At 41.1% G+C, this 18752-nt stretch overlaps 1 protein-coding gene across 2 annotated transcripts; it reads right to left on the bottom strand.

Moving 5' to 3' along the window:
- Positions 1–1161: 1161 nt before the first annotated feature.
- Positions 1162–17691, bottom strand: LOC132577082 (uncharacterized). 2 transcript variants are annotated; one of them, XM_060246553.1, is made up of 8 exons: positions 16770–17691; positions 14552–14638; positions 11861–12094; positions 6446–6468; positions 4211–4356; positions 3860–3951; positions 3670–3768; positions 1162–3258 (listed from the first exon to the last, which is right to left on the bottom strand). In XM_060246553.1, the coding sequence occupies exons 1-8, from the start codon at positions 17310–17312 to the stop codon at positions 1744–1746; spliced, it is 2739 nt and encodes a 912-aa protein (XP_060102536.1). In that variant the 5' UTR covers positions 17313–17691; the 3' UTR covers positions 1162–1743. The 2 variants fall into 2 exon arrangements, with proteins under 2 accessions (XP_060102536.1, XP_060102537.1); XM_060246554.1 differs by having other exon boundaries at positions 3860–3948; positions 16770–17613.
- Positions 17692–18752: the final 1061 nt, after the last annotated feature.

The following is an 18752-nucleotide window of genomic DNA, read 5'->3' on the forward strand; positions in this document are numbered from 1 at the left end:
GTGTTTCTTGACTCTTTAAATATTTCTGGACTAGTATTAAGAAAAAGCCTCAAATTTTCTTGACAAAATACTTGATACAAGCATTGGTTGCAATTCTACCTACCTATTTCAGTGTTCACTTGAAACCAACACCTGCTTTGTAAATGAACTTTTCTGATCTGTTGTTCTGTCCCCACCCCTAGCCTCTAAAACAGATGTTCCTCCAAATGGACTCCTTCTTCCCCAAATGCAGGAAAGATGTTTTAGGCAATAAAGAAGAAGAAGATATTGGATTTATATCCCGCCCTCCACTCCGAAGAGTCTCAGAGCGGCTCACAATCTCCTTTACCTTCCTCCCCCACAACAAACACCCTGTGAGGTGGGTGGGGCTGGAGAGGACTCTCACAGCAGCTGCCCTTTCAAGGACAACCTCTGCCAGAGCTATGGCTGACCCAAGGCCATGCTAGCAGGTGCAAGTGGAGGAGTGGGGAATCAAACCCGGTTCTCCCAGATAAGAGTCCGCACACTTAACCACTACACCAAACTGGCTCAAGCCACAAGGTCAAAGTCGGAAACATTTCCCCCCCATTCCTGATACAAAGGTCCAGATAACAAAAACTTGCACTATTTTCCTTGTATGAAAGAATGCAGCAGATACCCAGTATTCCTCAATGAAAACCCTTTTTCCAAAATAAAATCAATACTTCCTAAGTTTCCTGAAAATGATACTCATTCTCTTTCTGAATTTATGAAACTAAATGAGAACAATTTTTGAAGTGAACTCTAATACCAATCCAAAATGAGCAATGATAAAACAGGACTTTTTAATACCTAATTTATATTCCCTTTGCTTGATCAATCTCCCCCAAATATCACAACTTCTACTGTTAATTCTGCTCCCAGCAGCCATTCCCTCCCCCCCCCCCCCACACGCATACTGCAATTTCAGAGAAATGGGCAGTTGTTGGGAGGTGGGTATGGAAAGAGCTGGAAAATCTGACCAACAGAGAGAAGAGTTAAACAAGTAAGACTATTGCCTACTCCCTATGCAGGCAGGGCACATACGATTTACAATATCAATACTAAAGGAATGCCAGCAAGCTTGCTAAGTAACAAAAATTAGTTTATCAAGGAAGCACAACTTATATCTACTTGGTTCACAAAAAGAAGCAAAGCACACAATTCACACTAACATTTTAAAATTTATTAAGGGAAATAAAGACTAGTGTTGCCACAGGCTGTTCAAATTTACAAAATACAATGGTATAAGGCATTCCAGTTTTAATTCAAAAGCTGTTTGTTTTCCCACTACATCTAGGTTCACTGAGCTCCTGTTTTTGGTGTATAGGGTGCACTGTTCCTCTGATAGTTAGGGCTGTCAGAAGCTCTGAGAAACAGTCCTTAATACTTATTCAACCCCAGTGAGAATTGAGCTGGCTAGTATCTGCTAAGAAAATTCTAGATATAAAACAATTGTTGGTACTATGCAAACCAGAAGCATTATTATGATCATGCACAAATGAGTCCTACATTTCAAGAGGTGGGTACATCACAATTTGGCAGTATACAAGCATTCTTAACTTTTTAACAAAGAAAAATCATTAACTATTTGAGAAGTAAACAAAAGGAACAACTTGAACTGGTATCTGTCACTTTATCAGATACTACCAAAATATTTGGGGGGAGAAGGAAAATTTGATATTCCTTTCCAGATAAACTAATAACTTCAACATTTACAAAACTCAGTTTCGAGTTATTCTGTTGCTATAAGCCCAATTTTTCTGCAACTGAAAAAAATTCTGATGGAGTGCAAGAGTCATTTGAGTTCGGTGCTTGACTTCGATGTTCTCTATCAGACTCTGCATTTATCACGCTTGCCTCGTTCCTTAATGAATGAGACCTTACATGGTCTTCCTTAGTCTCTTCATTCCTTGGAGGGTTTTCTGACTGATTGTTCAGTTCAGTGAGGCTACCTGAAATAGGAGTTTTGTTTGCAGCACTATCATGGCCCACATTTTCCTGAGGAACAACAATATTTTCAGTTTCAGACTTCAGCTTTTTCATGCAGAAAAAGGAAGGGTTGTTCATTAGATTTCTAAGACCTTTAGAACTGCTGGAGGGTGAAGCATTTTTTACAGTTGCAAGTTTAGAGTAATTTGATTCTATTTTTGATTTTTCACTTATATTTTTAGTTTTATCAGCAGATATCACAGAAGTGGTCTTAGCTGCCCGATTATTTTTGACACCACCTGGGAAAGAAAACACAGGTGTAGTGTTGGTTTCCCAAAAGTAATTTGCAGAGACCTTACCAGGTACAGAAGCACCAGCTTCTAGAGGGACACAGGAAGAACTTTTGTCAAGCAAGCTATCAGTTAAATTGCAGTTACCTGTTAACTTCCTACCAGAGAAATTCCCAAGGTTATTTTCCTTGCGCTGACAGCAAATCCAATTCTCGTTTTTGTTCTGAACGGGGGGAGAAAATGAAAATGAGCTCTGCTGTTTGTTAGGCTGACTGAGCCCACTTTCAGAAGTGGTAGGAAAAGCTGAGAAAAAAGGTTTTCCACTTTCTGTTGAGTCAGACTTAGGACTGGTGGTGGCACTAAAGGAAACTACAGTTGAAGTTGGACAGTTATATCCATTTAGATTGTTTATGTTGATATTTTGGCTTTCAGGTTTTTCCAGCAAACCAATAGAAAATATTGAATTCCTGGTTTTGATGGAGAGGGCTGATAACTTACCACTTGAACTAGAAAAACCATCTGGAGCTGTATGCTCGGTAACAGCACCAGATGAGTGCTGATTCAAAACAGCTACAGACGGCCCTGCCACCTGAAGAACATCTGGTGATACAGTCAGTGAGGTTTGCACTCCAAGGGAAAGCGCTGCTGCCTTAGCCTCAGAAGTCTCTGCTGTTGTAAGCAAGGAATCAGTATTTTCTGACAGAGACATTTGGGGGCCATCTTCCTGAGATCTTTTCACATTACACAAATTGAAACTATTATTTGAGCCAGAGAAATTCAAGTTCACAGCTGGAGTACTAAATAAATAACCAAGCGACTTTGAAAAACTAGTTTCATTGACACTGTGTCTTTGCAGCACTTGGGGATTTAATTTAAGATCACTTGCTTTAGCGCTAAAAGAAAAAAGAGGAGCTGCTGGAGGTTGTTTACTTGAACAGGGAGATTCTGGAAACATGTGCCTTCTAGGTGAGGTATATGTTTGTTTCTCCAAGTCATCTGAATCCACTTGATGTGCCATGTAATAATTATAGCGCACTTCCTAGAAAGAAAGCGAACACCAAGTTTACTGCTTGAAAGCCACTGCTTTGCTGCTAATACTATCCTGAATAAGAATACTGCATATTTATCTAGAATCTATTATGCAAACATCAATACATTATCTACTCTGGTACAAACTACCCACATACATCAGGCAAGGTGGTGATAATGAGGATCTACTGGGTTCTGTATCTACTTTTCTGCATGCTAGAAAGGCATCCATGCTAAGATGTGCACGTGACAGGACAAAACACAGAGATGCACATAGAACTCCTGAAATCATCATTTACCATACACTTTACACTGACCTGCTGTTTCCAAAATACTGTCACTACAGAGATATGCATGAAAATACAAAGATAAGCAAACCAATCAAAATTATCAAGTTCCAAGAGAATATGTATAACATTACCTCATGGCTCATTTCTCCAAATTCAGGCGCTCCTGATATAGACATAATTTGAGTATGGATCATCCTTCCATCAGGCAGTACATCAACTCCTGCCATGGGCTTAAAAAAAATTGGATCCAGTAGAGTGATTTATCTAAACAAGTATCAAACTGAACAAAAGTTCTGGCATTTGTTCAATTGAGCAGCTTACCTTGAAAACAGTCTGTATTTTCTTCTGTAAGTCTGGTTTCTTTTCAGTTTTTCCAAACACAACACATTCTCTGTCTCTAGAAGGAATATCTGCTTTAAAGAGAGAAAAAATAGTATACTGAAAGTCAAGAATGTTCTCAACATCTAATTTATTTTAGCGTTTCAGCCAAATGTGGCAATCCAAACTATACTGTAGTAAACGGCAATTATCTCTATTCATTTTAAGAATTTACAATTACATCAAGAACATTTTTATTTATGGAAAAATACCTTCAAAATTTCAAAAGATAATCATTTTATTGTATGGAAATTTTAAGGGCCATCATGTCTGACTACAGTTTAATCACCCTACCTTTAAAAGCACCCAAATTAACAGGAGTGAGGTGCAAAGCAAAGATGCTATGAACAACAGAGGTGGTATCCATATGGATTTCTTTGTATCCTGGTAAATTTTCATACTGAGATGAGATTTGTATCATGTCAATCTGGTTCTTCATTCTGTACAGAAAGTTAAAAGACCCAGTGAAACTACCACTATAGTATCAGTATTCGCCCCAACTTTCTCCAACAGGAACTATCTGCTTGTTTTGGCAATTCTATATTGGCAAGGTAAAACCATTACAAAATTTTGTAAGCTTTCATGAAGCTTGAGGCCAGAGGGCAAAAACACTGAGACACCCCTGCATCATACTAGACACAATCCTCAGAGAACACTATTCCAGAGTGCTTTTTAAAAAAAAATCTGTATTAAAATTCATATTGAAATACTATTTTAAATATTATATCTGTACTACGGATGGGCATGAACCAAACCACAAACCAAAATTTGTGCCAAATCAGGCCACTGTGCTTTGGAAAGCAGGGTTTTGGGAGCACCTCTCCCCCCCCCCCCCACAAACTTCTATGAGGTTCATGGGGGCAACAAAGGCAGTTAAATATCTTTGGAGCTCACTTCAGGTTTGCTGGCCCAACCAGAAGTGAGGTCGAAAGGCATTGAAATCCAGTTGGAACCCACCACTGGCCTGCGGTCTAACCCAAGTGAGCTTCAAAGGCATTTAAATGCCTTTGGAGCCCACCTCCAGATTGGGTTGGCCCAACTGAACTCCAAGAGTGAGCTCAGTCTGGCTAGCTAAACCTGGAGTTGAGCTCTGAAGGCATTTAAATGCCTCCAGAGCTCATTTCTGGGTGGGGGCCCCTATGAACTCCCTAAAGCATGAACCTCCATTTTCTGGTTCATGCCCATACCTAATCTGTACAGTCTTATCAAGCTACACCTGACAGTGCCATGGTCTGTATTTCCTCCCCCCCCTAGTGGTTTGGATTTTTTTTTGTAAAAAGGGGAACAGGTACATGCAGTCCCTATTTAGCTCAGAACCACAGAATGAGGAAAGTGCGTGAATGTGCATGCACACTCTATGCCTTTCCCCTGCATTATTCTTCTGACCCCTACAGGGTTGCCTATGGTGTAAAACCCCTCCCCCCCATGCTTCAGTCATGATCCAAATTTGGTCTTAATTTGCCTGCTTTTTCAAGGAAAATGTTCACAATTCCATTTACGGAACTTCCACCATCATGTCTGACTGGGCCTGAATTACTATGAATTCAGATATGTTAACATCAACCCGGAAAAAACACAGCTGGAGAACAGTTCAAAGACTTGGAAGAACACAGCCCATTATGAAATAATGGTACTAAGACAAGTGATGTAGCCCAGACCAATCTCTGAATGAATGGCTGAAGGGTTCATGCGCATTTTTAAACAACCCATGATTAAATACAGGCATTTGTGCTTGCCAGACTTATAGCCCAATGTTATCTATATTTAGCCTCAGTCTCTCATATTTCAATAGGGCTCACCCCCAGTTGTACAAAAGACTGCAGCCAATGCACCTGTTGCTACAGTTGGAAATCCATTCCAAGGCCACAATCCTAAACAACTTTGGAAGTCCCTTAAAATCAATGTGATGTTACACTACTTTTGTGCAAACAAGCATAGGACCTGATTACAATTCCAGTAAAACAAAAACATTTCATTAATTTTAAAATCTTTTTCCAAAATATGAATTTGAGATATAAAAATCATCTAAGAAAAGCACTTTCCAGAATTCAGGTATAACTCACAAAATCAAAATGTCCCTATGTACCAGGATACTTCTATTCTTTACTCTCTAATCAGAATGTCAAATTTGGGCAATTTCCCCCATCTATGCACAAGTCTGTCACATATAATATTTACTCTAAAGTGTTCCATGTGTTTAGTTTCCCTTTATGAAACCTAATAAAACTTTGAAAATTAACAAAAAAACCTCAATAAATTTGATCCAGTTTTATCTCTACATTCACCAGGCATAAAAGTTTGTGGGATGACATTAGTTTTGTATGATTCCAACAGCATAAGTTATATTTTTAAAACTGTACAGAAGTTACACACCGGCCCTGTCTTTAGTATGATTCCTTAAAACATACTGTTGTGTCAGTCTTTCAGTTTTTGTATTAGACTTGTCATGGCTATCAATATGAATGCCTGATAATTACCTGATGGTCATGTTAACAAGTTACATAAACATTAGCAACATAAGATGCTTACCTATTATTCAAGTTGCATGCAACCTACAAATTAAACAAAACAAATATATTTTTTACTAGAATGCTTCCCCCATGTTCCTTTACCAAGTAGCAGGGCAATAAAATTATGATATCCATATGCAATGTATGGTATTCTACACCTTCCCTGAAAAAACAATAGTTTGTAAAATTAAAAGCAAAAGACAAAGAATTGTCATGAGGGCTTGAACATGCATATTGCCAGGGCATTTTTTTGAGCAGGAACACAGTTCCAGCTGGCTTGGAGTCAAGAGTTGTGGCCTAATATGCAAATGAGTTCCTGCTGGGATTTTTCTACAAAAAAAGCCCTGCATATTGCTATCTGCACTTGTCATGACCCTAACTCAATCATCTGGGATAGCTTGGATAGGTGAGAAGGACAATAACCTACTTGAGTCCTAATATTTATAATGCTTTGAAAGAACAGGTGACAGAAATAGTGTAGACCTCTGTGTGCCTTTCAGTATCTACACTAGGATTCTTTATATAAAGCTTTTGTAGGCTCCAAACCTTTGAGCTAGAAGAGTCAAGCAGTCATTAGGCTTGGAGGGGAAAAAATCTAATCCCAAGTAAAAGTCCCATTAGTTGTAGAGGGAGCAGAGTCCCAAACAAGCTATCTTGGAACAGATGGGAAAGAGGAATCAGCGATGACCAGTGCCAACCACATATACCCCCAGTTCTCAACTGCTTCCTACCAAAAAGCCTCTCATGCAAAATGAATGGCAGGAGCCACACACCTTCCTCTTTCTGAATCTCTCAACCCTGGGGCCAGCTATTGCCAAACTTCAGTGGTCAGTGCTTTAAAGCAATTTTGCTAATACACCAGATTACAGAAACTCAAAACCACCTGGTCAGGAAATGAATATAGTTGCACCAGTTTCATGCTGTTGTGTTTTTTTTGGGGGGGGGGGGGCAGGGAGATTTCCTAGTTGTTTATCCATGGAGTTTTTGACTTCATAACTTGTTAGACAAACCACTCCTTAGAGTGTCTTAATGTCAAAACTTAATAATGTATGCAGAAATATTTCCAGTCTGGCTCACAACAGCAATTAAGAAGGATTACAGGTCTGAGAAGAAAAATATACTCTCAGTACTCTTAATTGAAAGGAAATTAACTATCAATGTCATGCACAAATGAGTCTGACACCCATGTTAGTGGGTTCCTGAAATATAAAGGAGACCTTCCTCAAAATATTCAGGTAGCAACTAGAACTGGGGTGTCAAACTCATTTGTTATGAGGGCCAGATCTGACAATAAATGAAGAAGAAGAAGAAATTGGATTTATATCCCGCCCTCCACTCCGAAGAGTCTCAGAGCGGCTCACTATCTCCTTTACCTTCTTCCCCCACAACAGACACCCTGTGAGGTGGGTGGGGCTGGAGAGGGCTCTCACAGCAGCTGCCCTTTCAAGGACAACCTCTGCCAGAGCTATGGCTGACCCAAGGCCATGCTAGCAGGTGCAGGTGGAGGAGTGGGGAATCAAACCTGGTTCTCCCAGATAAGAGTCCGCACACTTAACCACTACACCAAACTGGCTCTCCAAATGAGAACTTGTCAGGCCAGGCCACGCTGGACCAGGCCATATGTGTACCTATTTAAGATTAGATAGATATATAAACTTTATAAAGGACACAGACAAACACAATTAAAGATTTTTTTTAAAAAAAAAACTTAAAACATTAGCACTTATTGGTCTTAAAGGTGCCATCTTTGTATTTCTCCCATGGGATCCAGGGAACTGGGCAAAGGAAGCTCTGGCTCTTTCCTGTCTTCACCAGGGGACGAGGACTGGGAGACACCTCAGCCAATCGAAGGCTTGGCTCAGTAGCTCTGCTGTGTGATTGTGATAGGCTGGCAAAGAAAGCTCTTCCTCCCCCTCTCCTTCTCAAGAAAGGAGCCTCAGCCAATGGAGAAAATAGAGGTTTTGCTCTGAAGTTCCTGTGCGATTGAGGAAGCCTTGCAAAACAAGCTGTTACACAGAAGGAAGCAAGAGAGAGGGAGAAGAAAGCAGATGACAGCCAGTTGCTTGGGGGCCTGATTCAGCCCTGGGCCAGATGTTTGACACCCCTGAACTAGAAGATGCAAAAGTCTCACTGTGCTTCCATGTTTGCTGAACTAAAGGCCACACACCTTTTCCATTCACGAGAGTAAAGGAGAGACTGATCTCTTGACCCACTGATAATTCAAGGGGCATAACTTTGAAGGGTGGCTGGTTCCTTTTGGCTCAGAATGGTGGACTTATATGTGATAGTTCATTACTTGGAGAGACATCAAGCCTCATTTACAATTTGTCCACAAACAAACTGTGATATAGTAGAATTATTTTATGTATGTTTTTACACTTCAAATTATTTATTCCTAGGTCAAGGAGACAGCACATTTACATGCAAATTTTATCTCCTGGTAAAACTAGTAAAACATCTATATTTTAAGCTAGGAAAAAATGAGAATCTGCTACCTATTCCTGATTTTTTTCCTTGGGAAATGGAAGAGAAAAAGAGAATGGCTGCACGATATAAGACACATGGAACTAATGAATCATATAAATCATCTATTCACGTTACCACACTAACTACTATAAATATGGCAAACATTGATATAACAATTCCACAAAATATTACTTATCAAATCTAACCACAACAAAAATATTCAACCATATACAATTCAACAGGTGTGCTCAAACAGGTTATATGTCAGTGTGTCATATTCAAATGATCCAGTACACGTTTGGACCAAAAATACCAATGAATATACTCAATCCAACCTTCCAATAGATTTCATAGTAAAAAAATTATTTCAGATATGTATTATGTCAAGATATTTTACATTATTTCATACTGGAAATTATGCATAATTTGATATTTGTAATGTTGTATATTCATTTTGTATGTTTTTATGGCAATTATATATTATTTCAACAAGCAAATGGAAACTCTTGGCTACAAAGATTCTTACAGATACAGCACCCATCAGCGTTTGTTCAGGTTTATAGGACTATTTTGATCCATATCTGAAATGATTACTGGACTGTAAAATTTATTGGAAGATTGGATTGAGTATATTCATTGGTATTTTTGGTCCAAACATACATTCTGGATCATCTGAGAATGATTACAGACTGATATTTGACCTGTTTGAATACACCTGTTAAAATGTACATGGTTGAATATTTTTATCATGATTGTATCTGAAATGTAATATTTTGTACAACTGTTACATCAATGTTCACTATATTTAATGGTGATTAATGGGATACAAGCGTGACTAGATGGTTCATATGACTACCTACTTCCACATGTTTTGTACCACTTTTTTATAATTTAGGTGCAGCTACCATTTTGTGCTTTTCACAATATATGCAAACATACTGTAAACTTGTAAGAATGCCTATTCAATATCATACTTGGAAGGTCCTTTGCAACTTCAAAACAGCATGTTATGCAATACCATGATGCACTCACTTATCACATATCCCTGGGGCCAAAACTTGGAGAAGAGGAGGAGGAGAATAAGGGTCTCTGACAGTACTCTAGCAGCACAATTGCTGTACTGAAGTATGACACTTCAAATGCTGGGAAACAAGGGGCTTCAAAAATTATTGCAAATGCAGCTAGAAAAGTAGTCATCTGAGAAAACGTTATACTCCTAAACTTTAAGACTGGTAAGAAAAAATTATGAGTTTCTAACAGTTTAGAACATGGTTTAAAATAATTTTTACTCAAGTACTTCTGTGTCCAAAAGCCACATATCTATAATAGTGAAATCAGCCATATTTGAGGATACTTAAATCTGGTGACTGGAATTGTCAATGGGAAAGGATATATGTTTCTACAATTCTGAAAAGGGCCTCAGAGTTTGCAGAAAAATGCGAAATATATTGTAAAAAGCCACCACAAAAATGATTTTAAAAGTGCCTGTAGCTTTAAGCAATGGATTCCCTCAGTGGCTATTGCTAGGCAACCACAGTACTCCAGCCTTGGTTGTCACTAAAAGGCAGGGGAAGACAGAAGGGCCCTTTCCAGGCCTATTTTGGCCTCTGAGGCAGGACTCACTGGGGCTAGGCCTAGGGTTGCCATATCCAGTCTGGGAAATTCTTGGAGATTTTGTGGTGAAATCTGAGAAAGATGGACAATCCACCCTTTGAAACAGTTATTTTCTCCACAGTCACAGACCTCTACCGTCTGGAGCTCATCTGTGATTGTGGGAGATTTCCAGGTCCCACCTAAAGGTTGGCAACCCTAGGTCTGGAAGCAACCTCTGGGTAATTTGATACCTCCTGACTTGCATAACACAACTAGACCTGGCTACTTGCTACTGTTCAACAGCAGCCACACTATGAAAACTAGTGTGGCGTAGCAGTTAAGAGTTTCAGAGTACAGTCTGGGAGACCCAGGCTCAAATCTCCATTTTGCTGTGAAAGCTTCCTGGGTGATTTTGAACCAGTCACGCACTTTCAGCCTAACCTGCCTCAAAGGTAAGCTGCTTTGATCCCCAATGTGGAGAAAGGTGGGGTTATAAATGAAAGAAAAATATAGTAAATATAAGTGAAAATGGGAGGCAGTTGAAAGGCTGGTGAATGGATGAGATGGAGAGAATGAAGTAGGGAAAGGATATGGGATTGCCAGGATGGAAAGAGGAAAAAGTGTGGAAGAAGGATACAGGGAAAAATTAGGTGCATCCCACAAGTCTTTGAAGGTTCCCTAACATGCAACTGGGTCTGTGGCTGGCACCACACAACTGGACCTCAGTTTTCCTAGGTAAGTAAGCTGCTGGGGGCAGGGCAGGGAAGAGAGAAAGCTTAATACATAGGAGCAGAAAAAGGTAGGTCAGCTGTTTGGCAGGAAGGAAACAAGGTTGCCAGCTCCAGGTTAGGAAATTCCTAGATATTTGAGGACAGGAGGGATCTCAGAGGGGTATAAGGCTATAGACTCCATCTTCAAAAGCTGCCATCCTCCCCCCCCCCCCCCCCCGGAACTAGTGTTGTCACATCCAGGGGTGTGGGAGGTGATCATCCAGAGTTACAACTGCTCTCCGGATGAGAGATCAGTCTCTGGCTGCTTTGGAGGGTGGACTCTATGACATTATAACCTACTGAAGTTACTTCGTTCCCCAAACTTTGCCCTTCCAAGATTCCACTCCCATATCAATGAGAATTTCCTAACCTGGAGCTGGTAACCTGAGGGGAAACTGATCTCTGTGACTGGGAGATCTGTTGTTATTCTGGGAGATCTCCAGGCCTCAACTGGAGGTAGGCAACTCTGTGAGGAGAGAAGGAAGCAGGAAAAGGGAATAAGCAATGGGGGCTTTCACAAAAGAGAAAGTAGTGTGGGGAGTGGGAAATAAGATGCCTCCTGCAAGTCCTTATGGATTCCCACTTGTAACATTAAAATAGCTCACCTCTAGGAAACGCTGGGGATCACATTCATTTACAATTTTTTCACATTCATTCAGACACTTCTCAATTGTTTTCTTGTAAGCATCCTTCATTTTCTTCCATATTTCATATTCCTTCTCTCTTTTTTCTTTTTGATTTTCAAGACTATCAAGCAACTGTTGTTTCTTCATTTCCAAGGTCTTATAGATATATTCAAATTGTTTTTTAATCATGTCCTCTTCTTTCTGCTTTTGTGTCTAAAAAGAGTAATTAGATTCAGCAAACAAGTATTTATTATACAAATTTAGACCCCGTTTGTACTTTCTTTGAAGGATACATATGCATCACATGTCTGATGTGACCAAAAGCAAATAATGGAGAATAGACACAGGAAAAGTATTTCAGGATAAGAGGCAGGGTAATGCAGAGACTAACCACGGAAGCACACAAGAACACTTTCCCCATTATATCCATGTGTCCTTTTATTGATGCTCCTCTATTCAGCCCAAACCAAGCCTAATTTCAATGATACAATTCCTTTCTGAAGTTTCCCAGTCTTTAATTTCCCACCTCTAAAAAGGTGAGAAATGGTTTATAATATAAAAATCCTTTATAAAGCTAATGCTGCACTGACTGAACAATTAACTGAAAAATAAAAAGTTTGTATGTGTGTTTTGGTAGAAGCACCATGATTGACCAAAGAGAAACCAAGAATAAATGAACCCACATTATTTTACTGGCGCATCCAGTAGTCCAATGATGGTTCTTCACAGGTTTTATGTTTCACAGAAACTTTTGGGCACAATATAATTTGGGTCTTAAATTATATTTAAGCAAAAGAACAGATATGACCGTTTAACAATCAGATTTCTGTATAGCCAGTGGTGGACGTTTTTCAGGTTACACAGCCTAATGTTCATTAGAGAGTTGAATGTGCCCAGTCAGGTAGCTAGAAATTTTTTCATTAAACTCCTTAGGGGGCAGCAGCTACCTAAAGTTAATTTAAATTAACTTTAGTTTAATTAGTGATGGTTCTCAGCATTCCTCAATGGCTCCCTGCTTCAGCCCACCCAGAGCCGATGACAGACCTGCGCTGCTTGGAGCTGGGGCAGCACAGAAGAGGCAGGCAGGGCAGTCAAACTCCTCTGCTATGCCTCAACTGGCTGTGGCCAGAGACTGAAGCCCTCATTGTCTCAGGCAACTTGAAGGTGGGGCTTATCAGGCGGGGGGTGTCTCTAGACCTGTCCCCCCCTCCGGTCTGGTCTCACTGGCTGCAAGTCTCAGGCTTAGAGCTGATCTTCATGAAGGAGCCGCAGGACACAACGGAGGGGCGGCAGGCGGCAGCCGTGCTGGAATGTGAGGTACATGGCAAAGGCCCTATCATCCTGAGTTGGTAGAAACATCGGCCATCCCCTCCCTCTTCTCCATCTGCCAGCTGAGCAGAGCAGGGTTTAAAGTTAAAACCCCTCTCTGATCAGCTTGCAGACAGGAGGAAGAGAGGAAAGGCACAGGGGGAGCAGGCACAGAGGAGGAACTACATGGTTGACATTAGCCACCCCAGGCTCCCTCGCCCTTGGGGAGGAAGGGGAGAGGGGACCAGCAGGCTAGAGGTAGGGGCAACCCTAATTAAAGAGGGAGCAACTCTAATTCAATTCATCCCTCATGCCCCACTGCTGGCTACAGCCCTGAATGTGCCCAAAGTTAGTCAAACGAACAGGTATAGTACAAGCTTTGGAACTCTTAAAATCATACACGAAAAATTAAAAAATATCCTCATCAGTTTGCTCTGGTTCTTGAAATCCTAAGAGCACATTTCAATGATATTTTGAAAACCATATGTGCAACTGTGTGTAAATTATGGTGACCCCATAGGTGTCTTGCCATTGCCTTCCTCTGCAATCTTCTCTGGAGCTCTCCCAACCAAATACTAACCGGGGCTGGCTCTGCTTAGTTTCTAAGGTCTGATAAGATTGTGATGTATCATGCTGCCTTCCCTCTTACTATGCATGCAACTAGAAAAACCATTTTTTTTTTACAAAATATGCACTATGAAGTTTCATGAAGGCGCCAAAATAAGCTACAACTACCAGCTCCCCGCTACTGCTGTCTGAAAATGGTCTTTTCTTGTTCCCGAATATCATAAAGTTCAAATTCAAACCTGCCTGAGCAAGTGAAACTTTTACTATTTACAAATGAAGAGCAACCGACATTTTTCAATAACCAAGTCATTTTCCACAGCATCTTTAATTAAAGGATTAGGTAGCAGGTGATGCCAGAGACCAGTCTAAGACTTGAAGGTGTGCTACCAGTGAAGAGTAGACAATGCTGACCTTAACACACCAGTGGCCTCAATCAGTATAAAGGCAGTTTTTCCGTGTGTGTGTGGATATATACTAACGGAAATCCCAGTGTAGGTTTTAACTATACTAAAATACAAAAACCAACATTAAATTTGTCTTATGCGCAGAATAACACTGCAAATCCTGCTCACATTTTTCTTATAAAGGATGAGGAATGCTGCTTAAAACAAGTGAAGAACAGGAACAATGGCAATGCAAGGATAAGATTTTGTGCAGATGCATTACGCTGGGAAGCCTGACAAAGACTCAAACATGGAAATCAATGTTTGTTAGATGTACAACAACAACAGCATTACGGACAGATGCACAACAAATATTTAAGTATGTTCTCTTGTAAGTTTAGTTTCATCTTACCTCCATGTCATTTTGGAATGCTGCTACTTCTTTTACCAGCTGTTCATGTATTTTTCTTATTTCCTTCAGATAGCTAAAGAAGTTCAGCTGTAGAAGAGGTGTTTATTGTAAAAAAGGATTAAATAAACATTTTGAAAAGTACTACTATATTTAATGGCACTACTACAACTATTTAGCTTAAGGGCAAAAATCTGTGCAGGAGTCTGACTTCACTGGGTTCATGAAATTTTAGGTTATTATTTACAATAGTATTTCCCTAGTTAGTTAACAACATTTTCAAACTGGATGATCAGACAAGGAAAGGAAAGGTCCCCTGTGCAAGCACCAGTCATTTCTGACTCTGGGGTCACGTTGTTTTCACATTTTCACGGCAGACTTTTTATGGAGTGGTTTGCCATTGCCTTCCCCAGTCTTTTACACTTTCCCCCAGCAAGCTGGGTACTCATTTTACCGACCTCGGAAGGATGGAAGGCTGAGTCAACCTGAGCCGGCTACCTGAAACCAGCTTCCGCTGGGTCGTGAACAGAGCTTAGAACTGCAAGTACTGCAGATTTAACACTCTGCACCACAACATACGTATCAATATCTTGGTAAAAACAAGAACACATTTTCCTTCACTTCAATGACTAACTTTCAAAATATTACCCCCCCTTTAAAAAAAAAAAAAACGTTGCAGGCTTTTTCAGTGCCACTGGAATGCCCTCCTCTGGGAAGTTTCCTCAGCACCTACTTCAATCTCCTTTAGATGCCAAGCCAAAACATTTTAATCAAGTTTTTAATAGAGAGATGTCATTTTTAAAGTTGTTTTTATAGCCTTTTTTTAGGATTTGTCTTTGAATACCATTTTAATGCTGAACCTTGTTCTCACACTTATTTTTTGAAACCTAGTATGATGTAGCAGTTCAGAACGTTGGGAGTAGCATCTTTAAGACCCAGGTTTAAATCCCCACTTGTACCGTGGCAGCTCAATGGGTGACTTTGGGCCAGTCACACTCTCAGTGTCACCTGTTTCACAGGATTGTGGTGAAGATAAAATGAAGAATGATCTAGGCCACTTTTGGCTCCCCACTGGAGAGAAAGGCAGCATACAAATGAATTAAATACATAAAGAAACCTTTTTTTATAATTTCACTTTACTAATTTATTTTCTGAGTCACCTGAGCAACAGCATATGAAGAACCCTGCTGCATCAGACCAGTAGTCCATCCTAGGCCAACATCCTGTCTCACAAAGTAGGAGTCCAGCATCACCTTTAAGACCAATAAAGTTTTATTCAGAATGTAAGATTTCGTATGCATGAATGCCATTGGCAAACTAGAATGATATTTATAATGTATATTTCATGTTAAAAAGTAAATTAGGTGGACAGGAACATAACTAGGAAAAACATTTGTCCTTTGCTTAACCCAGACTTGTAAGCAATAAAGCAATTAACGGGTAGCTTTTATTACCTCTTACTGGTTTCCCACCCAAGTGCTATCCAGACCAAACGTTCTTTCAACTTGTTAATTTCACTGTATTGCCATTGGATTCTAATTTTGGACCACTTTGCATTCTTAACCACTGCCCAGCAGCTATATGTAGTTCTCCTCACTGTACCCCATTCCATTGTCTGAAGAAGTATGCATGCAAATGAATGCTTACATTCTGAATAAAACTTTGTTGGTCTTAAAGGTGCTACTGGATTCCTACTTTGTTCTATTGCTTCAGACCAACACGGCTGCCCACATGGATCTATCCTGTCTCACAGGGCACGTTCAAAGAAAGAGAAGAACTGTATTCACACATCTCCAGATACGGCACTACACTGCAGTAATCATTTTTAATAGGATTGCCCAGCCAGTGCACATAGGAAAATCCCTTTGTGAACAATTACTGCAGTCCCAATATCAAGGAGGACACAATTCTCTAGAAGAGGTGCTCGCTTGCCAGTTTGGTGTACTGGTTAAGTGTGCAGACTCTTATCTGGGGGGAACCAGGTGTGATTCCCTACTCCTCCACTTACAGCTGCTAGAATGGTCTTGGCTTAGCCACAGCTATCGTAGAAAATGTCCTTTAAAGGGCAGCTGCTGTGAGAGCTCTCTCAGCCCCACCCACCTTACAAGGTGTCTGCTGTGGGGGGGAGAAGATATAGGAGATTGTGAGCCGCTCTGAGTCTCTGATTCAGAGAGAAGGGCGGGGTATAAATCTGCAGTCGTCGTCTTCTTCTCTCACTTACTTTCTGCTCCTGGTAAGCGGCGCCTATGAGATTGACCGAATGGAAGACCCCCTGGTGCTCCTCGGAGACGCACTGTCCGCACGCCGGGCGGCAACAGATCCGGCAGAAGAGCTGTAAGGGCTTGCCCGGGTGCTTCTCGCAAGGGACGTCCAACACCTCAAAGGCTGGGGCCGACGCTTGCTCCTTCGTCTCTCCACTCGGCTTCGCGCCGCGGCTGGCCTTGAACAGCTTCACCACCTCGGCCAGAGTGGTGTTGACCGGCAGGGCGGCGAAGCTGTGTTCCCCGGGTAGCGCGCAGACCTTCCGACAGAGCGGGCACGCCACGGAGATGCTGCTGCTACTGTCGGAATCGGGGGCAGAGCCCTGCTCGGCTTCCAGAGAACGGCGCTGTTCATGGCTCGGCAGGGACTGCTCGACGGGCCTCCGGGCTTGGCTCAGACACGCGGCCACGCAGGTCCGGCAAAAGTTGTGCGAGCACACCGGCAGTGTGACAGGCTCCTCGAAGAGCGACAGGCAGACGGCGCAGGTCAGGGTCGCCTCCATTTGCGCATGCGTCCACTGAGAGGCCTCCCAAAGTAGTCAGCGGCAGAAATTCCAGAGCCTCTTGAGGCGGGGTGGGGGGGGGGGGCGCTCGTTGCTTCGTTCTCAGACAAATACAGCGGACTTAACCTGCTTTCTCCCAGTCATCTTGCCCCTAAGACCTCTCACCTCTACGACACAGACCGCCGTTCTCTCTGAACGCACAACTGCCGCTAACTGCCAAACTCCAAAAATCCGGTCGACGGCTGCCCTGACCAAACAGAAAATGGAACGGGTAACTTCCACCTTTTCTTATTGGAAGACTGTTCCACATTGGCAGCGCTTACTACCAATGAAAATACAAGTTTGCCTCTTAAACGGGAGAAGAAAAGCACTTGGCAACAGGAGCCTGCCTCTGGTGGACACGGCTAAAAGTTACTACGTAATCTATTTCGTCAACGGGATTGGCAGAGAACGAGCCGGTCTTAGTGTTCCGGCAACGGCCTCTACTGGTAACAGGGAAATGTTTTTTGTCGCGTGGGATTTGCAGCTCATCCTGAATAGCTGCATTCTCATGTGTTTCCTGTTGCTCTGTTCCTACCAGAGTTGATTTAACTTTGTAAGGGACATCTCCTGATTAAGTAATTCATCATCATCATCATCATCATCATCATCATCATCATGGTTTCTAGTCGACTGCTACATGCTCTGCAAAAGCAGTAAAAACTAGTGTTTAAACATTGATCTTGTGTGTGATGCAACATAGAATGGTGTCTTTTCTGTAGGATTTTGCCCCACAAAAGATTGTGTTTGTTATCAGCAATTTAAATATCTATACTAAAAACATTGTTTTAATCCAAAAACTTGATGCACAATTTTATCTCACTAAAAAAAAAAAAAAAACCCGACTAGATGTTGCAGTCCGTTTACATATGACTTTACTGTGGTGCTGATGTCTAGCCTGGACTGGAAGAATGGTTATTTCCATTATACCAGGCTTCCCATTTTTACAGCTCCTTTAAATGTAGTTTGTCCCCAGTTTTTTTTTCTGCCTCGGGGTAGAAGAAACGACTTTGTTAATTATATTGATGGGTGCTCTTGGAGCTGTCACTTCCAGATTGCCAGTCCCTTCCAAATAATAACACATTCTGGAATTGTGTTTTGTCTGTTGCAGCTAAAACAAAACCAGCTATCATCAGTTTTTTTTAAAAAATAGACTCTATGCTAACTCTCATTTTATATGTGAACAGGTGAACATATGAATAAATACACATGAACCACTCAAAATTCCATAAGAAGTAATGAGACTTAACCTACAAATGCAGTCAATAGAGTCTTGATGGCTTAAAAAATTGGGAGTAAGGATTGTGGAGATTAACAATACCACCTCTTGCCTTTCCTCTCCTAATAGACTGTGTTAGGCATTAACCCTCCTGGTCTTAGAATGGTAAAAAAATGGTTTAA

The sequence above is a fragment of the Heteronotia binoei genome, chromosome 9 (assembly GCF_032191835.1).
Source record: "Heteronotia binoei isolate CCM8104 ecotype False Entrance Well chromosome 9, APGP_CSIRO_Hbin_v1, whole genome shotgun sequence".
Lineage (NCBI taxonomy): Eukaryota > Metazoa > Chordata > Lepidosauria > Squamata > Gekkonidae > Heteronotia > Heteronotia binoei.